General features: G+C 41.8%; 1 protein-coding gene across 1 annotated transcript in view; it reads left to right on the forward strand.

Moving 5' to 3' along the window:
- The window catches only part of SBNO1 (strawberry notch homolog 1 (Drosophila)), a 25,135-nt gene that overhangs the window by 1,293 nt on the left and 2,489 nt on the right, over positions 1 to 21,353 (forward strand). Inside the window, exons 3-30 of the mRNA XM_010141641.1 lie at positions 1,339 to 1,648; positions 3,768 to 3,868; positions 4,977 to 5,073; positions 6,184 to 6,344; positions 7,092 to 7,225; positions 7,368 to 7,458; positions 8,370 to 8,531; positions 8,939 to 9,074; positions 9,155 to 9,260; positions 10,297 to 10,450; positions 11,234 to 11,416; positions 11,640 to 11,737; positions 12,417 to 12,568; positions 13,139 to 13,336; positions 13,620 to 13,790; positions 13,873 to 14,042; positions 14,899 to 15,030; positions 16,243 to 16,378; positions 16,765 to 16,877; positions 16,978 to 17,049; positions 17,515 to 17,614; positions 18,107 to 18,181; positions 18,431 to 18,577; positions 18,657 to 18,751; positions 18,918 to 19,010; positions 19,355 to 19,492; positions 20,231 to 20,307; positions 21,079 to 21,272. Of these exons, the coding sequence (XP_010139943.1) occupies positions 1,339 to 1,648; positions 3,768 to 3,868; positions 4,977 to 5,073; positions 6,184 to 6,344; positions 7,092 to 7,225; positions 7,368 to 7,458; positions 8,370 to 8,531; positions 8,939 to 9,074; positions 9,155 to 9,260; positions 10,297 to 10,450; positions 11,234 to 11,416; positions 11,640 to 11,737; positions 12,417 to 12,568; positions 13,139 to 13,336; positions 13,620 to 13,790; positions 13,873 to 14,042; positions 14,899 to 15,030; positions 16,243 to 16,378; positions 16,765 to 16,877; positions 16,978 to 17,049; positions 17,515 to 17,614; positions 18,107 to 18,181; positions 18,431 to 18,577; positions 18,657 to 18,751; positions 18,918 to 19,010; positions 19,355 to 19,492; positions 20,231 to 20,307; positions 21,079 to 21,272 (3,796 nt within the window). The remainder of the gene's footprint in view (positions 1 to 1,338; positions 1,649 to 3,767; positions 3,869 to 4,976; positions 5,074 to 6,183; positions 6,345 to 7,091; positions 7,226 to 7,367; positions 7,459 to 8,369; positions 8,532 to 8,938; positions 9,075 to 9,154; positions 9,261 to 10,296; positions 10,451 to 11,233; positions 11,417 to 11,639; positions 11,738 to 12,416; positions 12,569 to 13,138; positions 13,337 to 13,619; positions 13,791 to 13,872; positions 14,043 to 14,898; positions 15,031 to 16,242; positions 16,379 to 16,764; positions 16,878 to 16,977; positions 17,050 to 17,514; positions 17,615 to 18,106; positions 18,182 to 18,430; positions 18,578 to 18,656; positions 18,752 to 18,917; positions 19,011 to 19,354; positions 19,493 to 20,230; positions 20,308 to 21,078; positions 21,273 to 21,353) is intronic.

Raw genomic sequence — 21,353 nt, forward strand, 5'->3', positions numbered from 1 at the left:
CTGCTCCAGAGGCTCCTTCACAAACTTATCCAACCTGGGTCCTTCCCATGGGCTGCAGTTCTTCACAAACTGCCCCAGCATGGGTCCCTCACACAGCCTCGGGTCCTGCCAGAAAACCCGTTCCGGTGTGTGCTCCTCCCCATGGGGTCACAGCATCCTTTGGGCACACCCACCTGCGCTGGTGCAGGGCCCTTCCTGGGCTGCAGGTGGATGTCTGCTCCACCCTGGGCCTCCATGGGCTGCAGAGGAGTCTTTGCTCTGGTGCCTGGAGCACCTCCTCCCTGTCCTTCTTCACTGACCTTGGTGTCTGCACAGTTGTTCCTTTCACATAATCTCGCTCCGCTCTCCCAGCTGCTGGTTGCGCACCAGTTTTTACCCCTTCTTTAAATATGTTATTACAGAGGCGCTACCAATATCGCTGGTTGGCTCAGCCTTGGCCAGCAGTGGGTACATCTTGTAGCTGGGTGGAACTGGCCTTGTCAGATGTGGGGGAAGAAGCTTCTGGCATCTTCTCACAGAAGCCGCTCCTGTAGCCACGCACACACTGGCTACCAAAACATTTCCGCACAAACCCAATACACCATATCAGTAAAACGTAGCAAAAGGGGTGGGACTGTAAAATGCCAGTTGGCCATCGTCTCAGTTCTGCTTGTACCGAGACTGTGAAAGCTTAGCTGTGGCTTGATACAATTTCTGTGACAAGGAACACAAAGGAGGACAAAGCAGTACGCAAGAAAACATTCTGAGGTGTCCCATGTGCCTTCTACTGCCCCTGCATGCAAACTCTGGGGATAGGGAGGTTGTGTGAGCTTGTCTCCCGCACTCAGACTGTGTACCACCTTTTCTAGCTGCGGGTGACACCGAGTGCCACAGTCTGGTGGTTGCACCTGAAATGAGCATATAAAAAGCAGATCTGCAGGAAGGTGGATGTAGTGCGGTGTGTCTGGAAGAGGCTGCACATACACTAAGTAATCCAAGCTGACAGTTGTGCAGCTAGTTAATATATTGAAAATTCTCTTCAGCTCAGGCTTCCTGTACCTGTAGTAGTCGTGGTTTGTGCCTAGGTGATGAATCCTTCATCCTGTTTTTTAATTTCCTTTCGCTTGCCTTTATAGTTTAAAAATACCATTCAAAAATCCATATGGCAGGGTATTGATAGATGCTTTTTGCTCAGTACCACAAGATCATCACTTCATCTTCTGCATGTTTGGTGAAAACATTCTTCTTACAAGAGTCTTTTAAAAACTGGTGACTCCTGCACTCTAGTCGAAAAGCTGTAATAAAGTCTGCTTTTTTCCCCACTGTCTTCTGAATATTTCCCTGGTTCTCTGTTGTTAGCAACCACCATCCACCACAACCTTTGTGCTGAACCAAATAAATCAGCTTCCAACTTTGGGGACTACAATAGTGATGACAAAAACAACACCTGTAACAACTACGAGGCAGACTATCACTGTAGCAAAAATCATTCAGACCAGCACAACTACTCGACCCTCGGTTGCAGCACCAGCAGTCCGCAATGCCTTGACCACTACACCTTCAAAGGACCAGATTCAGCTGAAAGATCTGTTAAAGAACAATAGTCTTAATGAACTCATGAAATTGAAGCCACCTCCTAATATTGCCCAACCAGTAGCAACAGCAGCAAGTGAGTTTTCTTCTTTCTTCATAATTACAGTGTTTTAGACAAATAGCGAAGAAATACAATGTGAAGATCTTTGCACAACTTGTGTTTTCATTGATTGTTAGAGTATCACCGTAAAATGAAATGGTCCAGAAAACCTGATAAACTCTGTTCTAACTTAGAATGCTGGAATTCAGGGTGAAGCAGTACAAAATAACAGGCTTTTTTTAAAAAGTGTCAAGCTCTCAATTTGCTGCATGGAATGAGGAAAATGACACTTTACGTTGCAGCTGGAAAAGTGGTGAACTTAATTAATGAACATCACTGCACTTGATTTAGCTGTCTTCCTCGAGTCTGCACTGCTTTCTGTGTGCTTGCCGGGGAACCGGGATAAATGAGTACTTTTGGGTTTTTCTGGCACCTTCCAAACTAGATTTGTAGTACGTGCTAGTACTCCTGTGAGAGGGTGTTTCTGTAAAGCACCTGGTGAGGAAGAGAATCTTGGTATGTTTTGTGGGAGACATCAGATCTATTGTTTAAAAACTGAAGTCCTAAAAGCTTGCTGTTCATTTCGATGTTACTTTTAAAATGTGGTGGTAGATGCCACAAGTATTTTGTTTCCACAGGCCAAATCTTCATTTTGTGATTCATTTCATGATTCATTTAATAATCTTTCCCTGACTTTTATTTCTAATATGGTCATAACCATATTTTTTAATGGTCAGCTTCATAGAAGGGAAAAGCCACGTGTGTGTATTTCTGTGATATGATTTTTCCAAGTTTTTCTGATTTTAGCATATGCTTAAGATCAGACTAGTTGAGTTTGAAAATATCTCAATTGCTGCATTTTCTGAAAGGTTCGCAGGCTTTTCCTGGATTACTGTGTTTTCATTGTGTCTGAAACAAGACTGATTGTATAGGTGGGGTTGGAAGTAACCTATTTTTTGTATGCAGATAGAGTGCGCAAAAAATGAAGCTGTCTCTTAGGACTGAAACAGAAGAATGTGCTTCCTTGTTTCGTTCCTTTTTGTTACCGAGCAGTTGAGGCACTAACTGAAGTTCGGGCAGGGGGGTAAAGCAGCCAGAGGTGGGAGAGAAGGTTTTATAGGACTGATGTATCCCTTTTGTGCTAAATCAAACCTCACCGAAGCACGCAGGTAACATCCGGATACGGTAGCTGTTGTAGCGGCACAGCTGCAGAAAATAGTCATCTGTAGCTTCAGTATTAAGTGAAAAGGAGATACAGAACTTCTGGAACTGCATTTCTAATGTGTTCATTGTATTTCTGGATCTTTCTTTGTGCTTAAAAAAAAGAATTGACAAATACTTGTAGAAAGTTCAAGAGCAGAGCAGCTCTTGGAAGGAAATGTGGTCTTTTCATGTAATTCAGGCAGCAGGAGTTCTAGATCAGAAAATATTAAAAAGCTAAGTTGTGCAACCTCTGAGGAAAAGTTTATTTGTGCTATTGTCTTAATTGTTTTTCAGGGGCAATTATGCTAAATTTATAACATGCATTGACTGTCAACATGATGGAAACTTGACAGCTGCTTTCAATATTTTACATCTCTCCCTGTGTAAAGTTTTTTGGTTCTGTACTGAGCCCTATTGTCTGCTTCCAAATGTGGCTGAGGACAGGGGAGTTAATAAATCATCCTCTTGAAGGATCCTGTTATTAACTTTATAAACATTTGAGTCAAAAGTACTGACTTTTTGTTTTACAGAAATAATTGTAGTTACTCCTGAGGTGGTAAATGCCACCAGACCAGGTAAGTAAGTTCACTTCTGTTGAAACACTGGGCTTTCTGGTTTGTTGTTCAACTTCAAAAGCTCACAAGATGGAGTATTTCTAAATGCTATGTACAGATATGGTGAAGGTCCAGAATACTTTAGTGTTTTTAAATACAGGAACCAACACACAACTATCAGCCATGGTGGTCTTGCATGGGAGCTTCTTCAAAGAATTATCAGGATTTAACTCCTTGCTCAGACTTTTTAATTTGGACAAAAATAGTGATTGTGGTTTTGAAGCATCAGTGTGCTGCCAGATGTTTCAAAGTCCTCTTCCTGCTCATTAACAGAGAAGGATGTTAATTTGAGTTGACGTTTGGAGGGAATTTCTGTAAAACTCAGCTTTTTTTTGTAGCTGATCTAAGCAATGGTGCAGTGAAGAAGGAAGCTTCTACAAAAGAGGTAGCAAGAATATGGATAAACGATATTAAAATGAGAAGTTTTTCACCTACTATGGTAAGTAGCACAAATGGTTAATTTGCCAGATGGATGTATGTCTTACTGGCCACAACACCTGTGGTGGTTTTGCTAGTTACTCACATCTGCCCCTTGTGTGGTAGAGTTATCCAGTGCATCTGCTCATTCAAAAGGTTCGTCCCTCTGCTAGAGAAAAGCTTGGTCGGATGGCTCAGCTCCCAGACTACCTGGGCAGTGAATGACAATGTCAAGAAATTACTGTCCTCCACACAACCTCATTGTGTGGGCAAAGGCTGTGCTCCAGTTGAAGCTGAGAAGCATATCATTTGCTCTGTTTTAAGACATTTTCTTTTAAAATATACCCATTCATGTAACTTGCAATGAGGACACTACGAGACTTTCTCTAGCATGGCTGAGCTTCTCGGTGGTTCGATTGTAAGATATAGATTGAGTATCGTTCAATTTTCTAAATGTCATAAAAATGTGCTCTGATGCTGTAAACACTTGAGTTTCAGCGTCTTCACTGATAGCTGGAATCGGGCTGAAGTTCGTGATGAACAGTGCTCCTCAGTGCTTGGCATACAGAAAGATTTTTCCAATTACTTTTTTTATATTTGACATTGAATTAGTGGAGACTTTTTGGTTTGTCATCTAGTGAGGACTTTAAAAATATTCTTATATTTACACTGGTCAAGATCAGTCACAAACAGATGTCAGGTTTCGGAGAATACTGGGAAGAACTGTGGCTGTTGCAACGATTCCCCAAAGCTGTGAAGTTTCACGAGTGTGAAACTGCAGGAGACTTCATCGGTGCTCTGGAAAGTGAGGATTTGGCTCTTAACCAGCTGTTGTGTTTTCAAGGCAGTTTTCTTAAAGTTTGTATTGCTGTAGGAATTGTTTCTTTTTTAATTCTGCTTATGTAAGTTTGGAGTCCTTGAATCTCCTTGCAAGGGAGAGGAGGTTCTTTGTCTTTGAAGGGTTGGTCAGAATGTAAGATATCTCCAGTTCTGTGGTTTTCCCAGCTGCTTGCTGGCTCATCTAGTACGTGTGCTAAAATACTCCAGTACAGTTTTATGCTTGCTTCATTTCTCAGGTTAGAGTGTTAATAAGGTGCTGCTCAACTAACGCAGGTATTTCTCTGTTGTAGAAGGTGCCAGCAGTAAAAGAGGAGGAGGAGCCTGAGGAAGAAGATGAAGAAGAAATGGGCCATGCAGAAACTTACGCTGAGTATATGCCAATAAAATGTATGACTTCATGTTTTGTTACCTCAAAAGGCTGAAATGTTTCGAGGGCTAATTTGTCATTTATTCTTCTGTAGTTACTAACTCCAAAAATCAGACAGGTTACTATATGAGTCAAAAGCACCTGAATTTGTGGCAGATTTTCCTAGGAAATTTTTTTCTTCTGTAGCACTTAGTTTTGGAAGGTGTGCAGGTTGTTTTTACTTACTAGAAGAGGAGTTCTGCAGTGATCTGAGCAGTACTTCTTTTGGAAATATGGTTGATAAACCAGATCAGGTGGCTTTTACCTGTGTTAAGATGCTTTGTGCCTCAGCAGAAGTGTGGTAAAGGGGTTAAGTGGTAACTGCTACACCTAAGAATCTCAATTTGAGTCTCTTGGTGTGAAATTACCCTAAGCACCTTCTTCCTGCAGTATTCCTGACTGACTTCTTAGAGCTGATTGTTTTTTTTAAAAAGGAAGTTTTTAATGGCAGTAAATACCTTCTCTTCTTCCTCCATTCTCCTCTTTACTGTAATCAGTGACATAAAGCTCTTACCTTGTTTCCTGGGTATATTGCTGACCTGCTGTAAAAGCAAGGCAAAAAATTTTGCGTAGAGTTTGTAGCTAAATGGTTAATTTTTATTGTCACTGATGAGATCTGTCGGCAATTAAACCAAGTCTGGTCTAAATCTTTTCTCCTCTCAAACTGCTTAAAAACAGCACTATATAAATAGTGAAAAGAATGTTGCTTTTGTGATTCTGGCATCCTGAGGCTGCCGCTGGCCTTTTTGGGAAGGCAATGTTCAGACCAGCCTTTCTCAAACATGTCAAGTACACAAATACTTTAATTTTCTGTTAACTGAATTTTATCTAATTTCATAAAACTAGTGGGAAGCTGGTGAGAAGAGAAACAAAGTTAAGATTGCAGTTGTATGAATTGAGGTTAATGTCTGTGCATGATGCAGTTTGTTTAACGCTTGACGTACTGTTGCAATGAAACATAGTTGTCCTTAGCTCAGCCTTTACAATGGACAGTTGTAATTTGTGTTGGTAAATATAATAACCTCTGCTGCAGCAATAGAACACAGTATATGTTTTATCTTCTCCCTTCCTCCCCCTCTCTTTTCAACCAGTAAAAATTGGTCTACGTCATCCTGACCCGGTAGTGGAAACCAGCTCATTATCCAGCGTAACTCCTCCTGATGTGTGGTACCAGACATCAATATCAGAGGAGACCATTGATAGCGGCTGGCTCTCAGCTTTGCAACTTGAAGCAATCACTTACGCAGCCCAGGTATGCTGGACGCTAGTACAGCTTAAAAGCTGATGTAGAATTTAATAACAAGCTGCTACATGACAAGCGCAGCTATGTTAGTTTTACAAGGAGATAAAATAATAGGAGCTTAAGGGTTGGGGTTGCATTAGAAGGTGGCAGGTGAGCTTCAGCTCAGATAAATGTGAGGTCATACACCTAGGAAAGCTTTGTCTAAGCCACTTCCAGGATGCTGGTCTCAAACTGCCTTAAAACGCAGGAAGAACATCGTAGTTGTTATTTTTATTTCTCTGGAATAGCTTAATTGCTGCAGCAGCAGGCTAAGGAAGCCAGTGCTGCTTGGCACCGTTGGGAAGGGTATAGAGGACAAGACTGGGCGTTAACTTGCTGCTGCGTTAAACTTCAGTGGGCCCCATTGGATGTCGGGCATGCAGCTCTCTGCATCTCAGAGGAAGGTGCTGAAGTTAGAGCACAACTGAAATGGTCATAGGAGGGAAGAAGTTGCCTCATGAAGAGTCTAACAAGGCAATACAGCTGTACAGCAATTCTACAGCAACTGGGGGTGCTGAGGGGAGAAGGGATCACACGGAGTAGTTGTTAGAGAGAGTGTATGAGCCTTAGTAAAACCTCTGCACTGTCAGGAGGTGGCTTGGCTGGGTGGACCACTGGTCTCATCCAATAGGATGTTTCTTATGTTTGCTCATTTCTGACAATCCGCAGTGATGTGTTCTGGAGAATGGGTACAAGTCTTTGTTCTTTCTCCTACAGCAACATGAAACATTCCTGCCCAATGGAGACAGAGCTGGATTCTTGATAGGTGATGGTGCTGGTGTAGGAAAAGGAAGGACCATAGCTGGAATAATCTATGAAAATTACTTGTTAGGCAGAAAAAGAGCAGTCTGGTAAGTGTCAGGGTTTGTTAGAGCAGACACTGTAGTGACTCTAGTACTTAAATCCAGTGTATCTGTTTTCTGACATGTTCTGTCGACTGCTTTTTGAACTTCTGCTGTAACTTACAGACTGTGCTTTGTTTTGTACCTCCAGGTTTAGCGTGTCAAATGATCTGAAATACGATGCTGAAAGAGATTTGAGAGATATTGGAGCAAAAAACATATTGGTTCATTCATTAAACAAGGTGTGGAAACTTTTTACTATGTACAGTTGAGGCAAAACTTTAGGTACGCTTGTGTGACAAGTTGTGCATGTTGACTGTTAAGAGCAAGAATGTACTAATTTCAATAAATTTGCTCTCTGGGTCTGGTTTGACAGGCCTTAATCTGAGGAGGAACCACACGGTGCTTTAGGTTAATTATGTGAATAGGCCCCTTGTAGGATTAAGTCTTGGCATGTGGGGTTTTTTAAACATGACTCTTCAAGCCACTACTGACAGTACTAGTTGGGTATTTGCTGAAAGTTGAAATACTCTTTAAATCTTTTAGACTTTGCAGCATTTTAATTTTTTTCCTTTCTATATCCCAGCGCACATTTTATATGTAACACATTTTGTACGTAATGCTTGAATAATAGCCTTGCGCAATATTTCATTAAATCAGCGGTAGCACGTTCGGTTATTTTTGGAGACGCTGCCTCTGCTCAAGATTCACCATTTACATGCATCAAAGTGTGGTTACTGGTCAAATCCTCCGAGCTTAAAGTTTAAGTGTTATTTTTGCCTTGTGATGTCTTAATTTCTAACATATAGTAGAGCTTTAGAAATTCTCATACATGGTAGCAGCTGTAAATACACATGACCTATTAGCTCTAAGGGATGCATGGAATCTAAAATCCTTATTGTGTTTAAGGATAGTCAAAAATCCGATGCCTCACATCTAGTCTTCCTTAAGTAATATTTAAGTAAGGCCCTGGCTAACCCCTTAACCATGTTTCCATTTACTTGTGCCCTACTCATGATACAGGGATACTGGTGGTTCAGAGTGTGCACGCCTTCGGGGTGTGACCACCAGCATCCCTTAGGCATGTGGTGGTGGGGGTTGAGGAGGGATCTCTTCTGAATAATTCCTGTAATTTCTTATCTCTTTATTGCAGTTCAAGTATGGGAAGATTTCTTCCAAACATAACGGAAGCGTGAAGAAAGGTGTCATCTTCGCTACCTATTCCTCTCTGATTGGTGAAAGTCAGTCTGGTGGTAAATACAAAACCAGATTGAAGCAGCTGCTTCACTGGTGTGGTGAAGACTTTGATGGAGTTGTATCCTTTACCTGGAGTTCAGCTGATTGTAACCAAATTGCTATTTGAGCTTACGTCTTTAAAGGCAACTTTGTATTTTTATTTGCTGGTATTTTTAGGTATTGTTCTTTATTCAAGGACCTTAAGTTTACATGTAAATTTTCTCCAGTGAATTCTTAAATTTTTTGGGTATCGACAGCCTTTTGAAGAACTCAGGCATTGGTTAATTGTGCTCTTAAATACTTCCTGGCTAAACGTTTTTCCCCAGAGTTTTTAGTGGAAAACATGCCTAGTGTCTTTTTGAGTTCAGGATTTACTGTTGGCACTTACTGCAATTAGCAGATTTTCTTGTATTCTGGTTTAGCTCCTCATTCTAAAAATGAATGGGAAAATAAGTGGAACAGAGTTTTTCCTTAATGATGGTTCAGATTGTATTTGATGAGTGTCATAAAGCTAAGAATCTGTGTCCTGTTGGTTCATCAAAACCAACAAAAACAGGTCTGGCCGTGTTGGAACTTCAGAACAAACTTCCAAAAGCCAGGGTTGTTTATGCTAGTGCCACAGGTATGTACTGCTTGGTTTGCATCAAACATCTCTCTGCATGTTTTTCTTGGCACTGGTACAGAGTGTGTTTTTTCTCCTAGGTGCGTCTGAGCCAAGAAATATGGCATACATGAACCGTCTTGGAATATGGGGTGAAGGAACTCCCTTCAGGGAATTCAGTGATTTTATTCAGGCTGTTGAAAGAAGGTAATATTTCAAAGAGCTATAGCAAGAACGCGTATGGTTGTGGTTGACTCTGCTGTCCAGTTCCTTTTGTCTCCACTCATTGTCCTCTGCAAACTTGTCCTGTCACACTTAAGAACTTTCTGACTCTTAAGCTTCTAAATCTGGCAGAAATGTGATTTGTATTATGTGGTGGGAACAGGGACATTTTCCCTTGTTCACTGAAAATTTTGAGCTGTAGAAGCTTGCTGGGAAAATAGCCCTATTAAAATGTGGGTGTTCTGAAATTAAAATATTTGCTGCTGATCATGAAAACACACTATGCACTGAGTGTGCTCAGCAGAGCTGATGTCGCAGTACATGCAGAAGCCCTCTCATGTTTATGCGTTCCGCTTAGGCGGTTGAACAGGAAGAAGTCTTGTTCTTCAGTGTTCTGGCATAAGAACCCGGTTCTTACGATGCCTAATTTTTCTAGGCAGTGCCAGTGTAGTCTCTATTACTGAGTACGTATAAAATGAGCAGTAATGAAACCACAGGCCCAAGCTTGTGAGTGGGTGTTCACTTTGCAGTTGACTTCTGCACTCTCAAGGTGTGTTTCTGCCAAAGAGAACCTAAGTTCCCTACTAGTTTCTATCTCCATACCAGAATAAATCCAAATAGCTTCATACAGTTTGTGTTCGTGGTTTTAAATCATGAACACAACATGGAGTTTATAAAATTGCGTTGCAAGTTGTATTTGGACCAACTTCATTGTCCAATTACAGTTAGTAAGGTACTGTCTCCTAATGCATACTAGGTCATTTGGAGAAAAAGGAATTTTTTGAGTGTTTATACCTCCTGTGATACACTTACGGCAGGGATACGGTTTTATGTGAGGGCTGGATTAAGACCCTCTGATTGGATGTGTTTAACCAAACAGTACTAATGGTTCTGAAAATAATGCCTTCACATTTGTAAGCATGCTGTTTTCTTCTAAAGCACTTAAGATTGGTGGTTGTTTTTTAAAACAAATCCTGGCTCTTAAATTCTAATATTAACTTTATTTGTTCCTTTATTTTAGAGGTGTTGGTGCCATGGAGATAGTTGCTATGGATATGAAGCTGAGAGGAATGTACATAGCAAGACAGTTGAGTTTTTCAGGTGTAACCTTCAAAATTGATGAAGTTCTGCTTTCCCAGGAGTATGTTAAAATGTACAATAAATCTGTGAAACTGGTAAGAACACCTTATAAATTAGCTTTCTGTATTTAGAGTTAAGAGATTGAAGTTACTTGGTTTAAACTTGGATGTTCCTGAACTAGCCTGTTGAGAGACAGGAATGATGTCATTGTGTCTCATCTTAGCATAAAGATTTCTGCACGTAAGACTTGGCAAAAGCTGTTAATTCTTGGTTTGCATCATAAAAGCTGCGGTTTTGAGTGCATCTTTCAGTACCTGCCAGATCCGCTGCCTTCTAGCAGTGTTGTGGAGACTTCGGCCTTGTTGCCGAAGATGAAGCTGTTCGCCTATTGTTCATGTTTCAGTGCTCTGGTCCTCCCCCTTTAGGCAGCCGAGCTGAGAACAACGTTAGACTGAACTTTGTGTTCAAAGCTTACTTCACCTCCTCTGGAAACAATAGGTAGAACAGAATGTTTAGGAATGAGGGCAGTGGGGTTGTCCTCTCCTTGGGATCTTCCTTTATACTTAATTACGGGCAGTGTTCTTTGTTTTCTTAACCTGGGTGTGTTAACAGAGAAACTAGATAACTGAAAAATACTGTGTTGGTTTGCTTTGGTGGTAACATAAATGTACCTGCTCTTTGAGAGTAGTGATCTCCTGAATTTACTAAGCTGTGGCTACTTTCTTTTTTGAGAGTTTTGTTTGACTTACGATGAGTTTACTTGACTTGCAGTCCCACAGCACTGTAACTCCAAACCTCTGTCTTTATTTGGATATTAAACAACATACTTGTGTAGCTTGGAAGGTGACATGTAAAGCAATTAACATTTTCTTCCTCAGTGGGTGAGTGCTAGGGAGAGATTTCAACAAGCAGCTGACCTTATCGATGCAGAACAACGGATGAAGAAGTCTATGTGGGGTCAGTTTTGGTCAGCTCATCAGAGGTTTTTCAAGTACCTTTGCATAGCTTCTAAAGTGAAGAGGGTGGTGCAGCTGGCTCGGGAAGAGATCAAGAACGGGAAGGTAAGTTCGTCAAGAACTGTTTTGAAATACCTTTGTTAAATGGAAAACTCTTGGGGGTTGTTGTTGTTGTTGTTGTTTATAACACAGATAATTCCAGATGTAGTAGTAGTGTGCTTTCATACTTTATGGTATTGAAGTTACTGAATGAGCACAAATTCGGGTAAAAAGAAACTTACAAGTCAGTCACCTTAGTGACAATCCCTTGTGTTCATTTATCCTTTAGTGTGTTGTTATTGGCCTGCAGTCAACAGGAGAAGCAAGAACATTAGAAGCTTTGGAGGAAGGCGGTGGTGAACTGAATGACTTCGTTTCTACAGCAAAGTAAGATGGAAGTTTATTGGAATCATCCTTTACAAAACTAACCTTAATCCAGCCTAGCATGCATAGTAATTTGTTCCTTCATGTGTAAAACACACATCAGTGCCCAGAAAGTTCGGTATTCTTTAGTACCAATGTTCTTTACTTTAGCTGTCTGTTCATAAAATCTGCCAGTGTTGCCTAAGGGAACCGTGGGGTAGTTCCTGGTTCTCCTGGCACTCTGAAATGATGGTTCTGGTGTGAACAGCCGGTGCTGTTCTCACACTGGGAGGAGGGGAAGGCTTGCCAAGTGTACGCTACATTTATACCAAAGCAAGTCAGAGCTTCCCTTTTTTATCAGATGAACCAGATCCAATCTTGAGACTACCTTGCCGAAGGTCTTAAACGACAGATTAACTGAATCCATTAAACTCTGAGCAATTAGAAAATGGCACTAGCAATACCACCTGATAACCAGAACCAAACTTAACAAGTTGTAAGTAACAGTGCTGAAAAGTAAACGTCTCCTCCTTTTAAGAAGGTGAAAAATACAGTAGTATGGGTGCTAATTACACAGGGTGCTTGTGTAACAGCAGTCACAAGGAATAATTTTTCAGAGAATTCAAGCAAGCTGAAAAATGTTTTAGGTTTCTACTTCAACTAATTGCAAATTTAACTGAAGGACCCTTTTTTCTTTCAACAGAGGAGTATTCCAGTCTCTTATTGAAAAGCACTTTCCAGCTCCTGACAGGAAGAAGCTGTTCAGCTTGTTGGGAATTGACTTGACTGCTCAAAGTAATAACAATTCTCCCAGAGACAGCCCTTGCAAGGAGAACAAGATAAAGAAACGGAAAGGTAATGTTTAAGTTCTCGCACTCCTGCCATAGAGAAATAGGAGTTTTAGAGCTGCCTAAGAGGGAGCTCTGGAGGAAAGGTGGGAATGTAAATATCAGTACAGTCACTCACGAAAGAGCACGTATTGAAGTCTCTCAGACTTCTGTTAGCAGCAGGTTAAAACCTGTTAATGGACACTTCTGAAGCAATATAGCTGGCAAATTCTGGTTGCTACTTAGCTCAAAATTGGGCTGATTTAGTACAGGACTGCATCACAAAATGCCTTGTGCGTGTCTGACGACTTCCTGACCCAGTCATAACTGCAAATAATTGCTTTCTTTTTCTTGAGGCTCACTAAAGAGAAGCCTAATACCACCCCCCTTCCCAAAGTGATTATATTTTTACTGAAAAGTAGGTGATAAAAATAATTTGGAGAGGTCTCACATGAAAGTTAGATTAGATTCTTTTAAGCAATTCTGGTTTTAGAAGTTAAATACACTCTTCTAGTTTGAAGTGGTGATAAAACCTCAAAAGAAGACTGTTAGGTCTAAATTAACTTTTTTTTTTCCTCTCCTGGGGTGATGGAATTAGGTGAGGAAATAAGCAGAGAAGCCAAAAAAGCTCGCAGAACAGGTGGCCTTGCAGGTAGCAGCTCTGATGAGAGTGAAAGTGAGTCCGATGCTTCAGACAATGAAGAAAGTGACAACGAGAGCTCCAAATTTTTGAGTTCTGGAGATGATGACGACTTCAACCCCTTCAGAGATGAATCCAGTGAAGATGATGAAGATGGTAAGACCGTTTGTTTCATCCAGCAAGTAGCGGTACTTACGGATAGTAAACGTGAAGTCTTTCCTAGCCATTTCACTGATCCAAAAATGAGTGTTTGCTAAGCGCTTAGTTTAATTCTAATTAGTGCTCAAATGTTGATTGATATCTTCAAGTCGATTTTACACACTGGCGTTCAGACTTCTGTAAGTCACCTTTTGTAACGAGAATGTAGCTTTTCCAAGGAAAGGGTGACAGTTTAGTAAATGTTTGAAACTTTTTGACAATAACTTTATTTAACTTGTAGATCCCTGGTTAATTAGAAAAGAGCATAAAAAAAATAAAGAGAAGAAGAAGAAGAAAAGTATAGACCCAGATTCTATTCAAAGTGCCTTACTAGCTTCTGGTCTCGGATCAAAACGACCTAGCTGTTTTACTTCCACTGTCGGTACCACCACTTCTAGTACCAACACGTCAGGTAAGAATGAGTTTCTTTGATCACTTTCTTAGCAGTTAGACAGTGCAATTCTAAATCTTAAAGAGTCTCTTTAAAATTTCAGCAAACAGTAACACAAACAGCAGCTTTGTGACAAGTCAGGATGCTGTCGAAAGGGCCCAACAGATGAAAAAAGAACTGCTTGACAAGCTGGAGAAGCTGGCTGAAGATCTTCCGCCTAATACACTGGATGAGCTCATAGATGAACTGGGTGGTCCTGAAAATGTTGCGGAGGTAGGTTGGTGTTCACAGGAGGGAAAAACCTGATGTGTTCTTCCCCTACTGCAGTAAATCTGTGCTGTCATTCTTCAGGCTTGTACGTGACGTGTATCTATTAAAGAGAACTTGCTTTAGCAGTGTCAGACACACTCTTCTCCCTGCGAGATTACTAAGTGACTTTGCCGAATGCCTCTGAATTAAAGAGAAACTTGGAGGTTATTTTAGAATACAGAGGAGAGCTCTGAGTGGGTAAACAGGTTATTTCTGAGACTGATAGTTTCTTGTTGGGTAAATCTTACTAGTTTCTCTTTTGCTTTGTCGTGGCCTGTTTCTCTAACTAGCTGTAGTCAGTGTGAGTGGTGTGTATAAAACGAAGCAGCATCTTCCTAGGCAAGGAAGATTAAGAACCTGTGTAATAAAACTATGTTAGTGAAAAGCCCTGATGAATTATTATCTCTTTCTCAATAACTTAAACACGTCTTTGGTAAGCTGCCTGGCTCAAGTGGAAACAACATTGTGATTTAAAAGACCCTGTAACCATCAGTGAGAATTTTGGCTGTTTTATTTCTCTGCTACTCCTGGTAAATCCTTATGGGCAGTAGTAGAATACTGCATCGTTTCTACACAGATATGCTTTGCTATACTTTTGATTCTCGAGTTACCTCTGAGTGTTCCATGTAGCAGATAATGGCATCAACCAACTAATAATCCAAGTTCTCTAACGTAGTTTGCACTTGAGTAAATGACCAAATCTAGTTTAAGGTTGGTAATAAAAAAATTTGTAAATAGCACCATTGCTTGAAGGTTTTAGTCCTGTAATAACAATTTTGATATTGCCATTATGAGCTTGTATTCCCTTCTGTTTTTAAAGATGACGGGCCGCAAAGGGAGAGTCGTAAGCAATGATGATGGCAGCATATCGTATGAGTCGAGATCTGAACTTGATGTGCCCGTTGAAATTCTGAACATCACAGAAAAGCAGAGGTTCATGGATGGAGATAAGGTTAGTCCTTGTCAACACCTTAAACGCCTGCCAGGTGCCATAGTAACACTGACTGCAAGTTGTGGCTGTACCACTATTCCAGTGGCTTTTTCGATACTCTAAGTATTGATAAGAAAGCATTTTCTATTCACTGCTGCATTTTGTTTTTCAAACCCGTGTGCTCAGTAGTCCTGTCTAGTACGCGGCTGCAGCATGCTGTGTAAAGGTCAGGCTGTAGTTTGGGTGGCTACAGAGGTCTCTGCTTAAGAGGTGTGCAGACACCCACCAAACAGAAGGCTCGTGCCTTCTAGCTGCTCTTGTAAAACAGCGAGTGCTTACACGGCAGATAAACCCTCTGCATCTTTGTGGTTCCTTTATCTGGATTACTGTGTACCTCGGCTTCTGGGAGGAAATAATGAGATTGAGAAATGGGGAAAACCACCGACTGACAGGCATGAAAATACCTTCAGTGAGGTGCTGGAGGGAAAAGGAGGAGGTTGTTCACCTTAATCAGGATTGAGAAGTAATGCTGGAAGAGGGATAGCTCTTGTCCCTTACACTGCACTCTAAAAGAAAATAGTGACTGCAATAACGGTAGAATTAAGCTGATAGAAAAATACCTGACTGGCCTGTGGTTCGTTTGGGACATGCTGCCACAAGAGGGCAAATGAAGTAAACGTAGTGGTTGGTGTGGAACTTTTATGGTCTGTTATTACACTTGAGGGTAAATACTCCCGTTCCTCTGAGGGTCTTCCACACTGTCCAAACATTTACATTCTTTCAAGGCAAATGCATTCAGACACTGAAGTGGCTGTGTTCTCTTCCTTATACAGTATTAGCAGCAACTTTGTCTCCTCTGCGGAGCTTGCTATTGGAGCAAGTCTCCCTATGTCCCTCCCTTTACTTTCCGAAGTGTAGGCCAGAGAAACCTGCCCTTGGGAATGGCAAGACCGCAACGTAACTGTTTCCCTTCGTTTGCACAGGAAGGCGTCTCTGAAAAGTAAAGTGAAAACCACTCCTTCCACTCAAAATTCGTTAGCGTGTCTAATGCTGATAGAGGGGATGATACTCCTTCTCCTCTTCCCCTCTCCTTGTGATAGAATGACCAAATAACAGTGAAACCATTCCAGACCCGCGTTAGCAGTAATTGTAAAATTAAATTATTTTGGAAACTGAAAACTGAGGCTTGCTCTTGGATTTATTGGTAACTAACCACTCCTTTCCTAATGAAAGAACATTGCCATCATCTCGGAGGCTGCCAGCTCTGGTATATCGCTGCAAGCAGACCGTAGAGCGAAGAATCAGAGACGGAGGGTTCACATGACTCTGGAGCTGCCGTGGAGCGCTGATAGAGCAATACAGCAGTTTGGTAAATAACTTTTTCTGTATTGTTGCCCTAGCAAACGCAGTAACGCTAAATTCACAGCTGGTTCATGGAAAATGAGATTGACTAAGCAACCTCTTAAGGACCCTGCCAGTCTCCTTCACCCATGGCTAATAGTCTTGATGGCTTTGAAAGAAACCTAGCAGACAAAACATAGACTTCACCTTAGGGTTTATCCATCTGTCAGGAGTCTTTGTGGAAGCCACCACAACTCTGAGTGTGTGTGCACCGCCTGCTATTGGCTGTATTGCAGCAGAAACTAATACTCATCAGTTCTAGCTTTTTTTGTGACTCTTCACAATTCAAAGTTTATTAGAAATGTTAAATGACAAGGAATTATTTAATTTACGTGCTTCTACTTAATTATCCAGGAAGAACTCACAGATCCAACCAAGTGACTGCTCCAGAGTACGTGTTCCTAATTTCTGAATTGGCAGGAGAGCAGAGATTTGCGTCTATAGTTGCAAAAAGACTGGAGAGTTTGGTAAGATTGTTTCAAGAAATCTGATCCTTCATTTCAGAAAATACAACTTAGATTTCTTTCTCTTAAAACTCGATTTAATTACAAAGGTGTGTCTTAACAGGGAGCTCTCACCCATGGAGACAGACGGGCTACAGAGACTCGAGACCTGAGCAGATTCAATTTTGACAACAAGGTGACGGTTCTGTTTGAAAGCTTGTGCTGTGGTGCTTATTCCCCCAGCGACCTGTGGAGGAAGGACTTCTTCCATCTCCTGTGCAGTCTTGTAACTGCATTACGTTCTCACAGGAGGTCTTGTTCCAAGAGAGCCAGTAAACACTTTTAATTCTGTTTGCAAAGCCATGTGGAACACAAATGTGTGCGTAAATTACTCCTCCGCGTTTGCTGACAACCGAGTCTTGCGTAAATGGTGTGTCCTTTCAGTCACAACTGAAGGACGAATTTGGCAGTTCTCACTAGTGTTACAACTGGCTCGTTGTGTGGAGTGGGTTATGATTGAAAAGCCAATAACCGGGACCCTTCCCTACTGCAGAGAGAAACGTCTTACTGTGAATTAGAAATACTTGTTAAACCATGTGTGCTTCAGGCTGAGGCACAAACACTGGTCGCATGGTTAGAGCAATTTCTTTTCCTTGTGCAGTATGGCAGAAATGCTTTGGAGATCGTGATGAAATCCATTGTGAACTTAGACTCCCCAATGGTCTCGCCTCCCTTTGATTTTCCTGGAGACTTCTTCAAAGGTAAGTACAACTCGCTGGATGCAGTAGCTGCCTTTTGATCATTCTCCAGTATGCAGAAAATGCAAATAATTTTAGAGCTGGAAAGCACTTGATGCTGTTTAAACAGCTCAGCCGGCCCACTAGGCTCTCACGGGGTGTTACTGCTGTGCGTGTTGCCTGAACGTTGAAGTTCACATGTGAAACAAGATGGGCGAGCGCTCTCGGTGTGAGGCCTGCTCTGTGTCGGTTTGGCCAAGGTATTATATACGGTTCTTCCACTGCATTTTCCCATTACCTGTTGCACTGTCCGGCCCTCCTGTGGGCTCGAGTAGTTACTGCCTGTCCTTCCTGGAAGGACAGAAGTCAAAGTTCTGTCTTGCTTATCGATGTATCAGAAATTGAGGGATGTCGGAAGCTTTGGAATTGGATCCTGAAATGAGAGTGCTCAACAAACTGCTAGTTCATTGGTTTATAGCTAAGGCAGCTATGACATGACTTCTTTCTTTTTCCTAGATGTTCGTCAGGGATTGATCGGCGTAGGCTTGATAAATGTAGAAGACAGATCTGGAATACTAACGCTTGATAAAGGTATTTGTATGTTCAGTGTATCTTTAGCATGTTGCTAGGAATGTCATATATCATGATTGCGGATTCCTAGCAACAGAACCAAAGTTGTGACTGTCTAAAAAGTGACTTTTCTGGAGAACTTCCTCATTTCTGAGAGAATACATTTAAGTAGTCTCTTTTTGAGACTCTTTGAATACTGATTGAGAGCTTCTTGTCATCCGGCTTAAATCTTTGTTGACCTAATAAGTGTATTTCTTATTCTTCTTGAAGATTATAACAATATAGGGAAATTTCTGAATAGGATTCTTGGTATGGAAGTGCATCAGCAGAACGCTTTATTCCAGTACTTTTCTGACACGTTAAATGCCGTTATTCAAAATGCTAAGAAGAACGGAAGATACGACATGGGCATCTTAGGTGAGTGAATCGCTTTCTCAGTGCTCTTGTACTTAAGGAAGAACAGAGAAACAGAATAACTCTGTTCTTTCCTTCCAAGATTTGGGCTCTGGGGATGAGAAGGTGAGGAAGGCAGACGTGAAGAAGTTTTTAACTCCCGGATATTCTACCTCTGGACACGTAGAACTATACACAGTAAGTTAATTCTGTTTCTTTGTAGAAGCTAATAAAACTCGGCAGTCAGGAAAGTGTGTGCCGAGGGAGGGGAGGTCACGGGCCTTCCGCTGTTTGGTTCTGCAGCTTTAGTTCCGATGTCTGTACCTGTCCTAAATCAAAATCCCCTTGCGTGGCTCTCTTCTAGATCAGTGTGGAGAGAGGAATGTCGTGGGATGAAGCGACTAAGATCTGGGCAGAACAGACGGGTCCAGACGATGGATTTTATTTATCACTGCAGGTAAAAGTCTTTGTCTCTTGGATTATGTTCAGAGAAGTTTTTTGGGGGCTAACCAAATACACTGCCTCCTTGGAAGAATTTACTCTTCATTTTAATTCCTGTTCAGAGAGGAATGTGAGCCCAGGTTAGGATCTGGAATTATTTAAACCTGCATCAAGAAATCAGATGGTTTGACTGTAAGGAACAGTTGAGGTCTTCAAAGGAGACCTTATTATTACAGGTTGTCTTAGTGCACACACACATGGTTTATTACTCTGTAAAGAATGCAGCGTGGAATCATTCCAAGGTAGATACTGGCACTGTGTTTAAACTTACAGCTTTTTTGGTTTGTCTTTCTTTTCCAGATCAGAAATAACAAGAAAACTGCTATTCTAGTAAAAGAAGTGAATCCTAAAAAGAAGCTTTTTTTAGTGTACAGACCAAATACTGGGAAACAACTCAAACTAGAAACGTGCGCAGACCTGAAAAAGAAATATAAGAAGGTAAGCATGAAAGTTACGCTACTTTTAAACTTGGAAAAATTTGAAAATAAATAGAAGGGCTTTCTTTTTTCCAGTAGTTGTGTATAATTCTGTCACAAATTCAAGTCAAAAACTAGGCATATTTTTCCAGAGCAGAGCTTGTATTGGCGTCTTTTTAATCGAGGCTGTGTGGTTTCTGCATTCCTGTATCTAAAGCTTTCCGAACAGAAGTGATCTGTGGTGTGGTAATACAAAAACGAGGGGGGCTAGGGTCTAGCGAGGAAAAATCCTCCTGCTGTATAAGGTGTACGGACATGCTGCTAAAGGAGCAGCTGACTCCAGGGACCGGCTGTGGTTCTCAGCAGTGGTTCTGAAGCTTCAGCTGTTGGCTGGTGGCGTTTGAAGTACTGTGACGGGTTTTCTTGCGTAGAGGCTGGTAAGGTATCTAACGCTTCTCCTAAAGGCGTCAGATTTGTAGAAGTATAAGGAGAACTCTGAGATGAGGCTCATGATTGAAAGAGCTCTGAGATGCTGCTGGTCTCGTTACTGAGACTCTGCCGCGTCCAAGCGTTTTGCTCGTCCTTTGAGATGGCGTTTCCATGGCCTGGCCTGATACCACAGGGTGCTGTCCCGCTCTCAGCACCCTGATGTTGGTGCTCCCTCTCTTATAGCAGTGACCAAATTGTTCTGTGCCCGTTTTGTTCTGTGCAAGTCTTGACGTGTTTTACTTTATGATGATTCCCACTCTGACTTTTCCAGGTACCTTCTGAAGATGCTCTGCCACACTGGTTGGAGCAATACAATTCTTCTGCGGACACCTGCACCCATGCTTATTGGTTAGTGTGTGTGTGCGCATAGATGCTTTAACGTAAATCGTTCGCCTAAACGGGTTCATCACAACTTCTGTTCTTTCTGCTGTATGTGTGAAACCTGGTGTTTCTTGCTTAAAAAAAAATGTCCCATGACCAGTTCAATGACCCAACCTTTGAGTGGAAGCGTGAAGCTCTGCAATTGCTCTTGGAGTCCTGGCAGTACGTTAAACGAATGCTGATGTACAGGTTGTGCTCCAGTCGAAGTACAGTGACGCAGGAGCAGCTTGTGCCCCAAGTGCGCTGGTCTGACCTGTTGTAGCAGGATAGCTCACATGTTGCTTGGAAGGGAAAAATATTTATCCTTCGTGTGGAGATGAGATGGTCAGAAACAGCCGTTGTTGTGCTGCCTCTTCAAACAGTGTGTCTGAACTGAGCAGCTGATGTCGTAACTACTGAGGAACAGCAGAACTGGTAGAAGTTTCAGATCAGTATTGGAGCTTCTGAAATCCACTACTCAGATCCCAGTTCACACGTAACGGATTCGGGTTCTCGGGTGGTCTGAATGAGGAGTAACTTTGGCTTAAAGCTCTGTCAGTCCGTTTTGAAGTCGTGGTCCTAAAGAGGCCATCACTTCTCACAGCTTTACCCCTGGCACGTGGTGGATAATTTCCTTCCCTTCCTGTGCCCTTCCCAACTCTGAGTCCGTGTTAAATAACCTTCAGTCTCATGTTGAACCGAGTCGGGTCCTTTCTGTTTGCAGAATTCGTTTGAAAGCTTTTTTCCTCTCTCCCGCAGGAGAGGCAATTGCAAGAAGGCAGGCTTGGGGTTAGTCTGTGAAGTGGGGCTCCGCTGTCGAACTTACTACGTCTTGTGTGGTTCAGTATTGAGCGTCTGGACAAAAGTAGAAGGCGTTCTAGCCTCTGTGAGTGGTACAAATGTGAAAATGCAAATAGTTCGACTAAGAACAGAAGATGGGCAGAGGATCGTAGGTGAGTGGCTTCTCTGCTCCTTTTATTTTCTCCCAGGAGTTGAAGGTAGTTGTAACTTACCAGGCACTGTGGTGTGAGTCG

The sequence above is a fragment of the Buceros rhinoceros genome, unplaced genomic scaffold (assembly GCF_000710305.1).
Source record: "Buceros rhinoceros silvestris isolate BGI_N320 unplaced genomic scaffold, ASM71030v1 scaffold30528, whole genome shotgun sequence".
NCBI classification, from domain to species: Eukaryota; Metazoa; Chordata; class Aves; order Bucerotiformes; family Bucerotidae; genus Buceros; species Buceros rhinoceros.